General features: G+C 41.8%; 1 protein-coding gene across 1 annotated transcript in view; it reads right to left on the minus strand.

Annotated features, from left to right (window-relative positions):
• Window positions 1-7215: 7215 nt before the first annotated feature.
• LOC126418598 (UDP-glycosyltransferase UGT5-like) overlaps window positions 7216-19703 on the minus strand; it is a 130599-nt gene continuing 118111 nt past the window's right edge. Inside the window, exon 6 of the mRNA XM_050085431.1 lies at window positions 7216-7980. Coding sequence (XP_049941388.1) covers window positions 7680-7980 — 301 coding nt within the window. The 3' untranslated portion in view covers window positions 7216-7679. The remainder of the gene's footprint in view (window positions 7981-19703) is intronic.

Here is a 19703-nt window from a genome sequence, read left to right on the forward strand (position 1 = left end):
TAGAGAAAGTTGGAATAGAGATCAACATAAACATCATTTCCGCCCTTGCATGTTGTACCATCAGCGAGACTTTCAGAGGTGGTGGTCCAGATTGCTGTACACACCGGTACCTCTAATACCCAGTAGTACGTCCTCTTGCATTGATGCATGCCTGTATTCATCATGGCATATTATCCACAAGATCATCAAGGTACTGTTGGTCCAGATTGTCCCATTCCTCAATGGCAACTCGGTGTAGATACCTCAGAGTGAATGGTGGATCACGTCGTCCATAAACAGGCCTTTTCTATGTATCCCATACATGTTCGATAGGGTTCATGTCTGGAGAACATTCTGGCACTGTAGTCGATGTCTTTATCCTGAAGGTAGTCATTTACAATATCTGCACCATGGGGGCGAGAATTGTCGTCCATGAAAACGAATGCCTCGTCAATATGCTGCCGATAGGGTTGCACTATCAGTCGGAGGATGGCATTCAACTATCGTACAGCCGTTACAGCGCCTTCCATGACCACTCGCTGAACAGTGTGTCTAAGATGTGCAGCCTGACCGGGTTGCCTCCAAACACGTCTCCGACGAGTGTCTGGTTGAAGGTATATGCGACACTCATCGGTGAAGAGACCGTGATGCCAATCCTGAGTGGTCCATTTGGCATGTTGTTGGGCCCATCTGTACCACGCTGCATAGTGTCGTGGTTGCGAAGATTGACCTCACCATGGACGTCGTGAGTGAACTTGCGCATCATGCAGCCTACTTGCGCACAGTTTGAGTCGGAACACGACGTCCTGTGGATGCACGAAAAGCATTATTCAACATGGTGGCGTTGCTGTCAGGATTCCTCCGAGCCATAATCCGCAGGTAGCGGTCAGCCAGTGCAGGCCTCTGCGCGGCCTGAGCGAGCCATGTCATCGACAGTTCCTGTCTCTCTGTATCTCCACCATGTCCGAACATCACCACTTTGGTTCACTCCGAGACGCCTGGGCACTTCCCTTGTTGAGAACTCTACCTGGCATAAAGTAACAACGTGGACGCAATCGAACCGTGGTATGGACCTTCTGGGCATGATTGAACTACAGACAACAAGAGCTGTGTACCTCCTTCCTGGTGGAATGACTGGAACTGATCTGCTGTCTGACCCCCTCCATCTAAGAGGCCCTGCTCATGCATGGTTGTTTACATCTTTGGGCGAGTTTAGTGACACCTCCAAACAGTCAAAGGGACTGTGTCTTTGATAGAATATCCACAGTCAACGTCTATCTCCAGGAGTTCTGGGAACCAGGATGATGCAAAACCTTTTTTGGTGTGTGTGTATATACGTTTCTGTGACAGCGTCACGGCTGCATATTTGCCTCAGTGCAGATGCACTAATATCGACCAAACTCGTACGAGAATCAACAGTTTGTGAGTAGGGGTTAATGGACAAGGGGCGGTGCAGTGCAGTGAGTTATACATCGGAAATTTCGGTCGATCAGGGACTGAATTCGGCTGGCTGAAGCAGTTAAGGCAACTGCTCATGAGAAGTAGTACATCTGGGTTTGTGTCCTAGTCCAGTAAAAATTTTCAACTTTCGCCATTGAATTCCCGCAGTAACCCGTGTAGCTTGAAATCACCAGTTTTCCACCCACTCTTTCTTTCCCATTCGTCCGTTTCATATACAATGTGTAAAACAGCCACATCATCACGAGTGGGTCCCACAGACCAAGTACTGCTCATACCTATACACAAATGTAGTATGTTTTTCGTGTAAGTTATCTCTAATATACATAACAAATACTTACCAAGATAAGTAAACTACACATGTATATTAAGGAAGAAGATGCTGGAACTGCTTCCCTCATCAAGCATTTCTGACAGGTGTTAGGAAATTCCACTTTACATTCTGCCATTCCTTCCGAGAAATAGCAGCAATTTCTTGGTGAATGCTAGTTTTAAGCTCATCTAATGTGTGTGGAGTAGATTTGTAGACTTCCTCTTTTAATACCCCCTCCCCCAGAGATGAAAATAGCAGGAGCTTAAATTGGGTAAATGGGATGATTTGGGGGAGGAGACCAAACTGCGAGGTCATCGGTCTCATCGGATTAGGGAAGCACGGGGAAGAGAGTTGACTGTGTGCTTTCAAATAAACCATCCTGGCATTTGCCTGAAGCGATTTGGGGAAATCACGGAAAACCTAAATCAGGATGGCCGGCTGCAGTATTGAACCGTCGTCCTCCCGAATGCAACTCCGGTGTGCTAACCACTGCACCACCTCACTCGGTAAATTGGGTAAATAAGGAGGATATTTGTTACTAACGATAACACTCTTGAAACACGCCATTAATTTCCCGTAATGAAAGACGGACTATGCGCCATCGCAGAGTCCTGCTCAAAAGTCAAGAAAGCACATTCTCTGTGAGTTAATTAGCCAGAATAAGACCGCAAAATGTTTTCCACGTATCTCCACGGTCAATTGGATTCGTGAAAAAAAAAAAAAAAAGAAAAAAAGAAGAAAAAAAACCTATCTTTCACCGCTAATAGCGCACTACATTCGTACTTTTTGATCATACAGGAGTGACTTGTGTATTACGTTAGGCTTTCCTGAATTCTAAAAACTGTTACGTCGTGAAGTAACGTATCTACTTAGGTGGAACCATTATTTGACTGAAAAAGTTAGGTGAAGGTTAATTGCTCCTTCATGTATCCTTTCAAAACCCATTCACAAACCGTAACCTTTTTGTAGGGTTACCAGGTTTAAGTTCTTGCACTGCAGTTATTTTACAGGGCTGCAACTTCATTAACTTTGTAGCCGTTTGAACAGAGCCATAGGAAATTCCCACTAGCTGACAAAATCATCAAACTGATTTTCTAGGCCTTTCCAGAGAATGCCCGTTGTTATCCGGAGTTTCTCCTGTCAATACTGTCTGTTTCCTGTCAAGAACTGCATTTATCAGAATTTATCAAATTTATTTACCAATCGACGAATTGTACTTCAGTTAGGAATTTGAACATCATGAAATTTCTCTTGAAATAATCTGCTTACTGCATGTGCTGATTCCGTATGCAAGCCATGAATCATACGTGAATACTCACGTTTCACCATTTCATCTGAAACACTTTCACTCACTGCACTGTATTGCGCGGCCTAATAAACACTTGCTACCAGCACAAGATTTCTACACAAAAGACCTCGCAGTTGTGGGGAAGCCCTGCACCCATCTGGCTGCTGGTGGGGGCAAAATGTCCGCCAACAGGCGATTGTCTTCGGGGCTCATTACCTTGCATATGCTTGCAACTGAACATTAATTTTATGACTGCAATATATTTTAATACAGGCTAAAGTCGTAAGCGTGCTCCGGGTATGGGGCAGATTTATGCACCTATGGGCGCTTGTTTACATATATCATGCAGTGGAACACAATAACGAGTAAACAAAACATACTACCAAGCTTTTCGGAATTTGTTTTGTTGACAGTAAACGAAATTACAATTTTACTCCAATTGACATGGCGAAACAACAATTTTACAGACAGTAAACATTTTTTTGTCGAACTTCCGCCTGTTAGCATAATGTGGCCTACTTAACTTCAGTGTTAAAGGCCTGTTCATCATCACTGTCCGAGTTGCGACTCATGCACACAAAAAACGTGGTTTCCTGTGGCACAATCGCCAGCAGCCTACATTTTACATCTATGGCATTGGACTCATTCTTGGTTTGGTTTTGATTTATTGTATCGTTTCAAGCAGTAAATAGGAAGGAAATTTTCATTCTCTTTATCAAACTGCTGCAGCTTCTAAGGACAAGGAAGAAGAACTGAATGGGACATTCACTGAGACGGGAATGCTTGCTAAAAGACACTTTGGAAAGACTAGTTTGTGGGGGGATATTCAGAGGAAGGGTGACACACAAGAGGACAGACGACATAAAGGGAAACAGCAATTACGTGGACCTGAAGAGCATGGCAGAAGACAGAAAAGCACGGAGAGTTACCATGTGTAAACTTGCCTTTAGGCGGAACACTAATGACGAAGTTGTTCTTGATTTTGGCAGTTTCTGATCCTTATCAGTCCTTGCTCTCATAACATTAATTCATCCAGCTTGAGATTTGTTAGGTTCAAATAGCTTTTTTAGCAATTTGTACCCATTATTCTCATGTGCCTTCGTTGCTTTAGGTGTTTTCCAACTACTGTTGTCTTAAGTCACCTTGACTGGGATATCGGAAATGATGGCAATGTAAAACAGTGTGTAAATGTGCTCCATCGCAATGTTTGAATTACGTAGTTTCGGAACTACAGTAATAACTTTCAGGCTTTAAAATTGTATAAATTTACTTTGTAAAATAGAATAATTTCCTATAAACAAAAATATGTTTATTTTCAGTTCCAAAAGTTATGCTCTCTAGGAATTTTGATATTTGAGTAACAAGACTTACCCAACTTGCACAAAAACACAACCCTGTCCTTCGGGCTAAGGCGTTCACTCAACTGATGCCATGAAGTTTGTGAGAGCCCTTAGTAGAGGACAGTACTAATTTTACACTGCTGAGACTCAGCACAACCAGGAGCTCTTTTCAGAGCGTATCTTTTCTATCGCAAGACGACTACTTTTATGATATTGTGTAAATCGAATGAAGATCTTTGCTTGTTTCATCATAAAGTATGAATGGCTGCGTGAAAAGGAAAACGTCGATATAACGTTTATTGATATTTTGTCAAGATAATTATGCAATTAATATAAAAACATTTCAACTTATCTCACACGTATATCATCATCATCATCATTAAAATCCCCTTGAGCTGAATATGGAGGAAAAATTATGTGGTGTGTGTTTCAAGAAAAGTTTGAGGTTGATACCAGGTTTTATCAATATTCTTTAAGCACTGTACAAATTGACAGTGCACCTTCTTTATGAGCCCACCTACTTAACAGTAAACTTAATAAGCAGTTGTGAAAAGTTTTTTATTTCTTCCTCCATACATGTTTTAAGCTCCCACAAATTAAAAGTTTCTAAAAATATGGAAAAATAACATTTGATCACCTATATAGGTACATTTTGGGTCACACATTCTTAAACTTTGCACCAGGTTGAAGTTATTACAGAAATACACTACTACATATAAATAGATAGATAATAACCTGTTTAAAGCTATGCGCTGGAGATTTGTTTCTCTGCTTTCACGAACAGTGCAATGTGGCTTGTTCCCCTCTGCACTTTTGAAGTACAGACTATGCAATTGGCACCCTGCTAACAAAATGCAGAAATCCAGGTTCGAAGTTGGAATCACGATCCGATGCAGAATTTAAATCGTTAAAGTAGTTCAGCTGAAGAGCAGAAGAGTGTCATCTCTGAATGTTAGGACACAACGAGTGTGCAATAAAATAAACATATTTCTTGAAATTTGTCTGCTAACTTCTCAGTCGTCAAGAATCTCCGCCAAAGAGCCGCATTTATACTTTTTGTGCTTGACACTAACACCCGCAGCTAGTGAATTTCAAGCAAAATTACAGTGCACTTAGTTAATCTCATGTTTTATGGATCATTTGCATGATATATCGTAATTGTATGGAACGAATAATTTTATATTTATATCGCACATTAATTTGTAAACATGGATACACGCTGAATTTTTTAAAAAATATACAGATGTTAGTTAACTCCTGCCTACCACCTTTTACACATTACGATAACAGAAATTCTTCTACGGAACAGAAGGAGTTGTCGAGGAGAAACTTTTTCAGTTAGTTCTCAAATTTTACTTTGCTCTGTATCAAACGTTTTGTATCACTGGTTAAGTTTCCAAAAATTTTAATTTTAGTTGCAGCGTTGTGTACTCCTTTTTGTGCTAAAGACAGCTTAGTGTGAAGCAATAAATTTAATTTTCCCTTCTGGTGTCTGCAAGATGATCGTGTTCGTGCACCAATTCTTATAGCACGTTTTTAAGCAACGACGACTTACTTTCTTAATGATGATTGCACTAGAACATTATTCCATATGACATTATTGATGAAAACATGCAAAATATATCTACTAACCGATTTCTCTCTTCCCAAGATTTGCAGTCATTCAAAGTGCAACTGTGGCTGAACCAAGTTGTTTTAAGTGTTCCAAAATGCGCTTTTTCCTAATTTAAATTTTCATCAATATTAGCACCTAGGAATTTTGCAGTTTTACCGTATTTCTTCTTCATTATCACATGTTACTCTTGAGACTGATGTAGTACCCCTAGATGTGCAGAAGTGAATATGTTGTGTCTTTTAAAATTGAGGTCGATACCATTCGCAAAAAACAGGTCTATGATACTTTTAAGAACATTCTTCGCCATTTATTCCCTTTCTGTAGGGATGCTTGGAATAAACTATGCTGTATTTATATTTTGTGGATTGCCTGAGAATGGGACTCGCACACTATTGTGATACAACTACACACGAAGTGTTTGATCTCTTTATTTCCACACACAGACTCATACTGCAAAATTGAGCACAGAATGCATAAGAGAGAAAAAGTAATAACTAGTTTACACACTGTGGTGTTATACAAAATGATTCACACTTCTCAAGTCTCAAACATTTGCACTTCATAACATACAATAAATTACAATAATACTCTCTCCACTTTGACGTCAGCAAACATTCTGACTGCTCGGTACATCTGTACATCTGGTAGTTCTTGTAGCAAAAAAAAGGTTCAAATGGCTCTGAGTACTATGAGACTTAACATCTTAGGTCATCAGCCCCGTAGAACTTAGAGCTACTTAAACCTAACTAGCCTAAGGACATCACACACATCCATGCCCGAGGCAGGATTCGAACCTGCGACCGTAGTTTTCGTAGCCTACTACTTCTCTGAATAGTGCCATAACGAAATATACTAAACAAGTTGAGTATTCATGTGTAATAATAGTAATTAAAAAACGCTTTCGCAACTTTTGATAGAGGGAGACAAGGGAGCGAAGGTAATATAAGAACTTTGATGCTCGGTCTTTGGAAAGAGGTATGACAACGGACTCAAAAATGTGAACAAGGCAGTGTGAGTACATAATGGGTAAAGAGGAAAACTGGGAACCACACAGGGATACAGCTGCAAACAATATAGAAGAAAGACGGAATGAAATGCTATGTTGCAAGGGTTATGTAGACTACGACGATGGGGGGAAAGTGGGGGGGGGGGGGGGGGCACTACGAATTGGTATCTTCGCTAGCTGTGGAAACGTATCTCGTCTGTCATACTTTATGAAGTGGGGTAATTCACTGGTATATTTATGACCAAAAAATTTTCTTATGTTTACCGTTAGTGCGCACTTTAACTGGTTAGTAAATCTAGAAATTTTAATGGGACACCACTTCACTGAAGACGCCAATAACTAAGTGCTCGGAATAAGGCGTGTATTCAGTCCTTACTAGTTATCAGGACAAACTTTAAAAAGTGAAAGAGACATCTGAAAGAGAGAAGATATGGAGATAAAAGGAGAAATAGCCGAGGAATCCGAAAGAAGAGGAAAGAAAGGCATTGGAAACAGCAAAATAGGTCGACCAAGAAAAAATAAGACTTTCTTGAACAACAGGCAATGAAAATTAGTGAATGAGAGGAGGAGAAGACAAGGCACGCTTAGAAATGAAATGAGAAGACTCAACGATGTAAGAGAATATCACTTTTCAAGGACTGAGATATCACTTGTGCTTTTGATGGGAAGTATGTGAGAAATTAGTCCCTTTTTTTAGAACTTTTTGCCTTCGTCTTTTTCGGGACTGGCTTCCGAAATAACCTCAGGAGATACCTCAGTACCAGAAGCAGTGCTACCAACACACCGACGACAACGAGCACAATGAAGGCGATGACGTCGAGAAGCAGGTACTGGTACCAGGTGAGGTCCAGGGCCGCCGAGCGCAGGTGGGGGGCCCCTCTGTGCCTCAGCACGTACTCTACCCAGTAGGCGGCTTCCTCCTTCAGCGGCCTCGGGTTGTCTCGCAATACTCGAGAGCGTTGCTGTGCCGTTTCTCGGTAACTGGAAAGTAAGAATTATTGTGTGAGCTTAGTCAAAGCTAAGGCAGTAACAAGTGAGTTTCTCGTATTCACAGTTATGTGGAAGTGTAGTAATCCTGCTGGTTTCTATAGTCAGATCGGTAAAACGCTATACTTTGTCTGAGACACTCCACTATCAACAGCCACATTCCGTTAAGAATGAACGCGCAAACTGCGATCATGGTTCCTCATCACCTGTACAACATTTCAGAACAAATGAAAACGTATATCAGACTGGAACTCGAACCCAGATAACCCACTTGTCGTGAGTGGTCGCCTTAACCACTTTGGCTATCCGAGCACGCTTCAAGGAGAGACCCAAATCTTTTTGTCCTGGTGTGTGTTCTCCATTGTGCTCAGGCTATATTACTGTGATTCCTGCACGAGAGGAAACAGGCCTCACTCTGTGCAGGAATCATGGCAATATACACTCAGATTACGAAATATATGAAGACAGTAACTGTTCTCAAAGAACAGTTCCCTCTCACGGGAATCGCCAAAGCGTGCGCGAGTAATGAGTGTATGGGCAAATGTCTATAAGGTACATTACATAGGTAGAATTGTGGACAGTTGGGAATGTGAGTCTCACGGGAAGCGTGCAAGGGATAAGTCACTGCAGTCGCGCTATTCATCTGTGTCCTCGGTGGCTCAGACGGATAGAACGTCTGCAATGTAAGCAGGAGATGCTGGGTTCGAGTCCTGGTCGGGGCACACATTTTCAGCTGTCCACATCGAGGTATATGAACAACACCTGTCGGCAGCTGAGGATTTCAGTTAGTCATAATTTATTCACATTACGAAAGTCATGAGATGGCGATATGCATATATACAGATAGCGGTAGTACCCCTTACCCAAGGTAGAGGGGCGTTTGAAAAGTCAGTGCAAAAATAAAAACTACTTCCGCGTTTGGGGTAAACCTCTTAATTTTGGACATAGTCCCCTTTTAGACTTATACAGTTCGTCCAACTCCGTTCTAATTTGTTAATCCCTTCCGAATAGAAGGAATTGTCCAAGTCTGCAAAATAGCTATTAGTTGCTGCAATCACCTCCTCATTTGAATAAAATCTGTGTCCCGCCAGCCATTTCTTCAGATTGGGGAACAAATACAGTCCGAGGGAGCCAAGTCTGGAGAATAGGGTGGATGTGACTTTTTTGCGGTCTAATCGCCGGCGTTTTTCTTGCAGCTCGGTTTTCAAACGGTCCAATCACGATGAATAATATGCACCTGTAATAGTTTTACCCTTTTCCAGATAGTCGATGAGGATTATGCTATGCGAATCCCAAAAGACAGTCGCCCTAACCTTTCCGGCCGAAGGAATGGTCTTCGCAATTTTTGGCGCAGATTCTCCCTTGGTAGCCCATTGTTTATATTTTTCTTCGGTCTCAGGAGTATAGTAATGTATCCATGTTTCATCCACAGTGACGAAATGACGCTTAAAGTCCTGCAGATTTTTCCTGAACAGCTGCAAACCATCCTTTTAACACTTCACACGATTATGTTTTTGTTCAAGCGTGATCAATCGCGGAACCCATCTTGTGGATAGCTTTCTCATGTCCAAATGTTTATGCAAAATATTATGAACCCGTTCATTCGAGATGCCCACAGCAATAGCAATCTCACGCACCTTAACTCTTCTGTCATCCATCACCATATCATGGATTTTATCAATGATTTCTGGAGTCGTAACCTCCACAGGGCGTCCAGATAGTTCAGCATCACTTGTGCCCAAATGGCCACTCCGAAAATTTTGAAACCACTTATAAACTGTTCTAATGGAAGGTGCAGAGTCGCCGTAATGATTATCAAGCTTCTCTTTAGTCTCCTGAGGAGTTTTGCCTTTCATTAAGTAATATTTAATCACCACACGAAATTCTTTTTCGTTCATTTTTTGACAGTCACTCGACTTCCTTCATTCACACGAATGCCAAACACAAATAAATAGACAAATATGGCTGAAACTTGGTGTGCACTCATTCCGAATGTGGTTCTAACTAAACATGACCTCGAGACGCGCCGGTGGTGCAATCTCTCGGACTTTGCACTGACTTTTCAAACGCCTCTCGTATAAAAGGGTAGTGCATTGGCAGAGCTTAGGTGATTCATGCGAGAAGGTTTCCGATATGATTATGGCCGCACGAAGGGATTAACAAACTTTGAACGCGGTTCTACAACGTCAAGAATCAGTCGAGAATACAAAATCTCATGCATCATCTCTCACCATGGAAGAACCCTGGAGATACTAAAAGGTATCAGATAGCCGGCCGAAGTGGCCGTGCGGTTAAAGGCGCTGCAGTCTGGAACCGCAAGACCGCTACGGTCGCAGGTTCGAATCCTGCCTCGGGCATGGATGTTTGTGATGTCCTTAGGTTAGTTAGGTTTAACTAGTTCCAAGTTCTAGGGGACTAATGACCTCAGCAGTTGAGTCCCATCGTGCTCAGAGCCATTTGAACCATTTTGGTATAAGATAGATTATATAATGGTAAGACAGAGATTTAGGAACCAGGTTTTAAATTGTAAGACATTTCCAGGGGCAGATGTGGACTCTGACCACAATCTATTGGTTATGACCTGTAGATTAAAACTGAAGAAACTGCAAGAAGGTGGGAATTTAAGGAGATGGGACCTGGATAAACTGAAAGAACCAGAAGTTGTACAGAGTTTCAGGGAGAACATAAGGGACCAATTGACAGGAATGGGGGAAGAAATACAGTAGAAGAAGAATGGGTAGCTCTGAGGGATGAAGTAGTGAAGGCAGCAGAGGATCAAGTAGGTAAAAAGACGAGGGCTAGTAGAAATCCTTGGGTAACAGAAGAAATATTGAATTTAATTGATGAAAGGAGAAAATATAAAAATGCAGTAAATGAAGCAGGCGAAAAGGAATAGGAGAACCACTTGTATGAACATCAAGAGCTCAGATGGAAACCTAGTTCTAAGCAAAGAAGGGAAAGCAGAAAGGTGGAAGGAGTATATAGAGGGTCTATACAAGGGCGATGTACTTGAGGACAATATTATGGAAATGGAAGAGGATGTAGATGAAGATGAAATGGGAGATATGATACTGCATGAAGAGTTTGACAGAGCACTGAGAGACCTGAGTCGAAACAAGGCCCCCGGAGAAGACAACATTCCATTGTAACTACTGACGGCCTTGGGAGAGCCAGTCCTGACAAAACTCTACCATCTGGTGAGCAAGATGTATGAGACTGGCGAAATACGCTCAGACTTCAAGAAGAATATAATAATCCAAATCCCAAAGAAAGGAGGTGTTGACAGATGTGAAAATTACCGATGTATTAGTTTAATAAGCCACAGCTGCAAAATACTAACACGAATTCTTTACAGACGAATGCAAAAACTAGTAGAAGCTGACCTCGGGGAAGATCAATTTGGATTCCGCAGAAATACTGGAACACGTGAGGCAATACTGACCTTACGACTTATCTTAGAAGAAAGATTAAGGAAAGGCAAACCTATGTTTCTAGCATTTGTAGACTTAGAGAAAGCTTTTGACAATGTTGACTGGAATACTTTTTCAAATTCTAAAGGTGGCAGGGGTAAAACGCAGTGAGCGAAAGGCTATTTACAATTTGTACAGAAACCAGATGGCAGTCATAAGAGTCGAGGGACATGAAAGGGAAGCAGTGGTTGGGAAGGGAGTAAGACAGGGTTGTAGCCTCTCCCCAACGTTATTCAATCTGTATATTGTGCAAGCAGTAAAGGAAACAAAAAAAAAAATTCAGAGTAGGTATTAAAATCCATGGAGAAGAAATAAAAACTTTGAGGTTCGCCGATGACATTGTAATTCTGTCAGAGATATCAAAGGACCTGGAAGAGCAGCTGAAGGGAATGGACAGTGTCTGGAAAGTAGGATATAAGATGAACATCAACAAAAGCAAAACGAGAATAATAGTATGCAGTCGAATTAAATCGGGTGATGCTGCGGGAATTAGATTAGGAAATGAGACGCTTAAAGTAGTAAAGGAGTTTTGCTATTTGGGGACCAAAATAACTGATGATGGTCGAAGTAGAGAGGATATAAAATGTAGAATGGCAATGGCAAGGGAAGCGTTTCTGAAGAAGAGAAATTTGTTAACATCGAGTATAGATTTAAGTGTCAGGAAATCATTTCTGAAAATATTTATATGGAGTGTAGCCATGTATGGAATTGAAACATGGACGATAAATAGTTTGGACAAGAAGAGAATAGAAGCTTTCGAAATGTGGGGCTACAGAAGAATGCTGAAGATTAGATGGGTAGATCACATAACTAATGAGGAAGTATTGGATAGGATTGGGGAGAAGAGAGGTTTGTGGCACAACTTGACCAGAAGAAGGGGTCGGTTGGTAGGACATGTTCTGAGGCATCAAGGGATCACCAGTTTAGTATTGGAGGGCAGCGTGGAGGGTAAAAATCATAGAGGGAGACCAAGAGATAAATACATTAAGCAGATTCAGAAGGATGTAGGTTGCAGTAGGTACTGGGAGATGAAGAAGCTTGCACAGGATAGAGTAGCATGGAGAGCTGCATGAAACCAGTCTCAGGACTGAAGGCCACAACAACAACAACAACAACAACATGGACAACGCAGTGGCCGATGGTCTTCACTTAACGACCGAGAGCAGCGGCATTTGCGTACAGTTGTTACTGCTAGCATACAAACAACACTGCGTGAAACAACCGCGGAAGTCAATGTGGAACGGACGATGAACGTATCCATTAGGACAGTGCGGCGAAATTTTGCTTTAATGGGCTATGGCAGCAGACGACCGACGCGAGTGCCTTTGCTAACAGCACATCACCTGCAGCGCCTCTCCTGGCCTCGTGGACCACATCGACTGTACGCTAGACGACCAGGAAACGGTGGCGTAGTCGGATGAGTCCTGATATCAGCTGACAGAAGGGCTCGAGTGCGGCAGAGACCCCACGAAGCCACGGATCAAGGTCGTCAACAAGGCACTGTGCAAGCTCCATAATGGTGCGGGCCGTGTCTACATGGGATGGACTGGGTCTCTGGTACATTGGCTGGAAACAGCTGCGTTCGGCTACTTGAAGAATATTTGCTACCATTCACGGACTACATGTTCCCAAACAACGATGTAATTATTATGGATGACAATGCGCTATGCAACTGCGCCACAGTTGTTCGCCATTTGCTTGAACATTCTGAACAGTTCGAACGAATGATTTGGCCACCCAGAACACCCGACACGAATCCCATCGAAAATTTATGGGACATAACCGAGAGACCAGTTCGTGCACAAAATCCTGAAACGGCATCACTTTCGCAATTATGGATGTCTACAGAGGCAGCATGACTTCGTATTTCTGCAGGGGACGGACTTCCAACGGCTTGTTGAGCCCATGACACGTCGAGCTGCTTCACTACGCCGCGCAAAAGGAGGTGCAACACGATACTGAGAGGTCTCCCCCGGCGTTTGTCCTCTCAGGGCAGTGCGAGCACAAGGGAGAGTAGACACGAGGACAAACGAAGGTTTCAGTCGGTGCTGGAAGCGTGTGCAGATAGCTCAGCTTGTTCGGTCAGAGACTTGGCGTGTCGCTGCAGTAAAAAAAAAACTGAGTGAAAAGACTAACAACGAACTTCAATGGATGTCATATGACGTTCGCTTCGACCAAATACAACGAACAAAACGCAAAAAACAAAAAGAGGTTAAGGCGACCGCTTGCGACATTCGGGAAATCTGGGTTCGAGTCACTGTCTGGCACAAGTTTTTTTTTGTTCTGAAATATTTCACAGCTGATGAGGGTCCATACTTTTGGATTTGGAAATTCATTTTCCTATGGGTAAAGATAATCTGCTACGTCCTGGGGAGAATATTGCGACTGACAGCTTCGAACATAACCGTCCAACATCAATACACTAACGCTTAAAAGCTAAGCATTATAGGGAAGAAAATGATGTGACAAAATGAAAAGGCAAGAAATCACTGTAAACCGTTTTGTTCCTGACGGGCAATAGAGCACTGATAAGGTTCATGAAGGACAGAAACATTCCCAGTCGAATTTTTCAACTCTTAATAAATGCTATATTCTGCACTAGTTACTAGTTTCAATGTTAGGTCACCTCAAAGAGATCGTTGCTGTTATGTTGGTGTACCTAGCATCCGCACTGATCAGTAGCACAGAATACAGTCTTTATTCCAGTTCCACAGACCGAGTGGACGTTTCCGACTTTCACTGCCTGTAAATGACTCGGGAAATTTACTTCCAAACTAGAGTTTTGTTACCAGAATAGGAAGTAACTAGGAAATAACTATCCTTTGTCTCGGTTTAGTAAGTGATTCAAGCTTACTATGAAAATCATTGCCTCGTGCCTAAGTTGTGATAAATGAAAATTTATATCCCTTTGGAAATCGAAACTGGATAATTCTGGTTTTCGCGAGCAATCGCCTTGTTTATTGCGGTTTCTGTCCGAAGAAGTCTACCCAGTGAAAATCTCTATCTCTGAATAAATATTGCAACGTAGGATTCAATTGAACCTGCTTATTATAGTAAGCCTTGGGTCACCCGCTACGTTTTTTACCACCCACCCTACCACCACCACCACCACCACCACCACCACCACCACCACCACCCACAAGCGCACTTACTTCCATAAGCAAACTAACGACGAGTCCTATTAATGGATCCTTTCTATATGTCAGTTTGTGCCGTAACTTTCTTTTCTCTCCAATTCGATTTAGCACATCATTACTTATTCTATTTACCCACCTAATTTTCAGCATTGTCCCATTGCACCGTAGAACAAAGGCCTCTGTTCTCTTCTTGCCTGAGCTGTTGACCGTCTACATTTCAGTTCTGTTCAAGCTCCAGGCAAGAACTTCCAGAGCAGACTCTCTAACAATTAAACTTACATTTCATGTTAACAGGTTGTTCTATTTTTAAGAAATGTTATTCTTGCTATAGCCACTCTGCCTTTTATGTCCTCTCTACTTCAGCCATCGAGGGTTATCACTCCCGAGTAGGTAATTCATATCCTACTTTCGGTGTCTCATTTCCTAATCTAATTTTCTCATCATCGTACGGCTGAATTCGGCTACAATCCATTGTCTTTGTTTTGTTGATCTTCACCTTATAATCTCTTTTTCTAGAGACTAACAATTCCATTCAACGACTCTCCCTAGTCCTTTGCCGTCTCGGACAGTCAACGTTCTCGTCGGATCTCACGGTTTCAACTTCTTCTCCTTGAAGTATCATTCCTTTCGAAACTTCATTCTTGGTTTGTTCAATTGTGTGTGAAATCTGATGGGACTTAAGGGGAGCCGGAGGTGCCTATGCTGCCCATGTTAAAATCACTAAGTTTGAGGAACATTTATGAATAAACTACCAAATAGAAAAATTTGAATTTTTTTTTACATATAGAGTGGTTTAGTATTGCAGTTAGAACAGAGGGATTTTGGAGTATCTTTTCTAGTTTCCTTCCAATTATCTTTTTATTAATGACCCAATTTTTTTTACAAATAATTGCTTTATAATTAAACTGAAATGAAACTACTGAACATATTGCCAAATGGCTGTGTTACAATGTAAGTTTGACCACTAGGAGTTGTGTATAAAAATTTCATCTCTCTAGCTTGAGTGGATTTTGAGAAAATGTGCCTTATATTCGAAAAATTCTAGTTTACGAGAAATGGCTATCAAAGTTTCTCAATACATTCCTGCACTATTGGATGGATTATCAGGGTCTTCTTCTTCATCCTCCAAAAGCTTCCTCTTCTTTTCTGGCCTGTTGTTCCATCATACTTCATATGCCTTTCTCTTCTTTCTGCTCCTCTTATCCTTTCTCTGCCAATATTTCTTAGTGCTCATACAGTGTTCACCCCAGCTGTAAATCCTAATGCCTTCAGAACTTCACACTTCACACTGTTCCTTGGTTGTAGGTTGCTATTGCATCATAAATGCCAAAGTGCAGTGTTTTTATGCTTACAAACACCCTTTCAGGAATCACTTTCCAAATCAAATTGTTTACGCTCTCATTAGGATTCTGCGTCTTTCCGTGTAGACATTTGTGTAACAATTCTGGCTGTGCTAAGTCATGCAAAATTGGTTTTATTGCATTTATGACAGCTGCTGGCAAACCATGTTTGTGATCATAGTCCTTTTTTGCATTGTATTTGCACCAGGAATCTTTTGGGCACACGCTGTGTTGAGGGTATTCATTGGAAGAGGCAGTATGAAGGAACAATGCCCACACTGCTTTTTGCATGTCACTAACATTACTAGTATTTTGCCTTATAGCATACCCATAGTATCTCTGTAGACGTTCAATCACCTCATCAGTAAGCCTGCCTCTCCCTCCTATTGTCTTTCCATCACTGAGCTTACTTGAACCCAAAGTTTGTTTGAGCCTTCGAAGCCGTGCGCCCATACGCTTTTGCACATGCCCAATACACTCCAACTTTTCAACTACAAATTCATTTCCATATGGTTTCAGTTCCTCTATAGTCTTGAAACCTTTGGAGTCACCATCCCCAAGGTAGTATTTGTACCTAACGTTGTATCTGGGAACTGAACGTTCAAAAATTTGTTTCACTCCATCCACTTCCATTGCTCCACTAAAATTTGCCTCACAGGTTCCACTGTGCTCTCCTTTGATTTTATTTTTGCACCTACAATGTTTTGATAATACTGCAACATCTATCACTTTTGCGCTATTACCACAAGTAGCAGTTACAACCCCATTCAGGGATTTATGACCACTCTTTTGCCAGGAACCATCTAATGCCACTACCAAATCCCTAGAACCACCGTTCATTTCTACAGATTCCTCCACTGCTTCCTTCATGGTTTTCAAAGCCATATCTTCAACAGAGGATCCTACCAGTTCACAGTAGTACCCAAATTTGCTTGTAGGCGATGGCAAGTTCATAATACCACAAAACAGTTTACCAGCAGCAGACCCTTTTCCAATGGATCGAAGACCATACACAAGTCAAACATTCACATCAAACGCTCTAGATCGTCCATTTTCACCAACGAGACTGGCATGTGAATTGTAGAAAGTCACTTGATACTTGCAACATGCACAGATTATCTACATCTCACAAGCTAAACCAAAGTGCTTTGTTATCTCTAGTCCCACTCCTACACTTGAACACATTTTGCACAGAACACTTTCTTTCAGCACAGAAGATAATAATCCAATATTCAGTACTTCGTTAATATCATCACCGTCACTAACATATTCACGAAATCTGTCACGCCCACCAGTCAGCTTCTTGCTAGAAGATGTCACAGGGCTATGGCCGGACATGTGTTGCTTAGCAGAAGAACGCACTGTTTCAGTAATTGTAGTATCGCAACTTGGTATTAGTGTTAATTTTCTTTTCCCTACGTTCTTCCTCTTTTATATACACGGTTACTAAAACGTTGCATCGTAACCAGAACAACGCTTTACACAAGAAGTATAATACTACCAACAACAGGCGCAACACTGAACTAATTCGAAACGGTAAACAGCAGAGAGACGATGTTCCTCGCTCTTAGCGCTTCATTTGTCACAGAAAACAATGTAGCCAACCCTTGCACGCTCGCTGTATGCGTAACAGGCCGAGACAATCCCAAGCAGTTCACCAGGATGTCACGAGAGGGTGTTAGATGCATTCAGCGGCCGCCCATTTCCTCTGCAGGCGTGGGGGAAAATGGTAATAACTCCACTTCTAGGGCGAATAGAACAATAATTCAAAGTTTACATTAAAGAGGAATGTTTCAATTAATTTTCGGTAGAAAAAAAAAAAAAAACTCCGGCTCCCCTTAACTACTAAGGTCATCAGTCCCTAAGCTTACACACTACTTAAGCTACATTATCCTAAGGACAAACACACACATCCATGCCCGAGGGAGGACTCGAACCTCCGCCGGGACCAGCCGTACAGTCCATGACTGCAGCGCCTGAGACCGCTCGGCTAATCCCGCGCGGCTCATTCTTGGTTTCCTTTACTACTTGCGAATGAGTGCGAATAGTATCGCTTATCTGGATTTGTAACATAATTTTTACAGTAGGGACTATGTAGTGGCAGGAAAGAACACACAGCAGTTGTGTTTTTTTTAGTTCCCTAAGGGCCAAGGTCTGTGTACATTACGGGACATCTTATTTACTATTGTCTTATAAAGTTCAGATAATTACTGAAGAATGTTTTCTTTTAAGAACAAAAAATGGTTGGCATGCAGCAGAACACCTGGCGTTTTGCCGGCCGGAGTGACAGAGCGGTTCTAGGCTCTACAGTCTGGAACCGCGCGACCGCTACGGTCGCAGGTTCGAATCCTGCCTCGGGCATGGATGTGTGTGATGTCCTTAGGTTAGTTAGGTTTAAGTAGTTCTAAGTTCTAGAGGACTGATGACCTCAGAAGTTAAGTCCCATAGTGCTCAGAGCCATTATTCAACCTGGCGTTTTGCAGAAAGACGTCGTTTATCAACCCAATAACGCGAAGTTTCTGTCACTACACTTCCAGGCAAATCTGTGAATATGAAACGTAGCAGAATTATATGGAACGCAATAGCTCTGATATTCAGAGTACCAAATAAGCCATCATTACTGCAACTGAAGGGAAAACCACACCGAGGCGACAATAAAACTTAAAATGCAATGAAGCTTTTTTCCGACACTGAAGAAATCAGTTCCAAAATTGTTGCTCTATCGAGCTATAGGCGACAGGAATCTTCAACATTAGGTTTTGACGCAAAAGAAACTTAATTTGCAAAACATTTCGCGTATTCGAAAGTCGAGTGCAATGTAAGAATGTGCGAATCATTAGACTCCACAGAAAATTGTTACGTGTCAAGGAAGTGTTTCACAATAAGAACAGATAACATCAGAAATATGTGTTGCTCATGCCTGAAATACACTGATGATCCAAAACATTATGACCACCTGCTTAACAGCTTCTTTATCCGTCTTCGTAACGAAATACAGCACTGATTCTGCGTATCATGGATCCGATAGTCTGTTGCTAGGCTTGCGGAGGTATGTGGCATTATACATTCACCTCTGCTAAGAGGTGAATTGTGTTTTGACAGTTGTAAGTAGGCTGTTTATGTTTTCTCTATGTAAGTAGGCTGTTTATGTTTTCTTATTGGCAACGTTACGTAGCGCTCAATATGAAAATCACTGGCTGTGCTGTGTGCAGTCTGTGGCTAGTTTGCATTGTTGTCTGCCATTGTAGTGTTGGGCAGCGGCAGCTGGATGTGAACAGCGCGTAGCGTTGCGCAGTTGGAGGTGAGCCGCCAGCAGTGGTGGATGTGGGGAGAGAGATGGTGGAGTTTTGAAATTTGTCATGAACTGCTATATTTATATATGCACAGTCTTGTATAAATTGTTAACCTGACACACAATATTTTTGTTAGAGCAACGCAATCTGACTTTCAAAATTCCCTACAAAAGAATGGCCCTGACTAACATTAAACTATACCTTTCACAAATCACTTACCTCACAAAAATCTTCGCTGCTCAAGCTACTGCAATACAGCGAGCGCCACTACTGCCAGCTAAATAAAAGATTCAAACTATGGAAGGCACTAAATACTGATAGGGATAGTTAGCAAATGAAAGATATTAATAGAGAACAAACAATGTATTTACCTTGGTATCATCATATATAAATATAGCAGTTCATGACAAATTTCAAAACTCCACCATCTCTCTCCCCACATCCACCACTGCTGGCGGCTCACCTCCAACTGCGCAA

The sequence above is a fragment of the Schistocerca serialis genome, chromosome 9 (genome assembly GCF_023864345.2).
Source record: "Schistocerca serialis cubense isolate TAMUIC-IGC-003099 chromosome 9, iqSchSeri2.2, whole genome shotgun sequence".
Taxonomy (NCBI): domain Eukaryota; kingdom Metazoa; phylum Arthropoda; class Insecta; order Orthoptera; family Acrididae; genus Schistocerca; species Schistocerca serialis.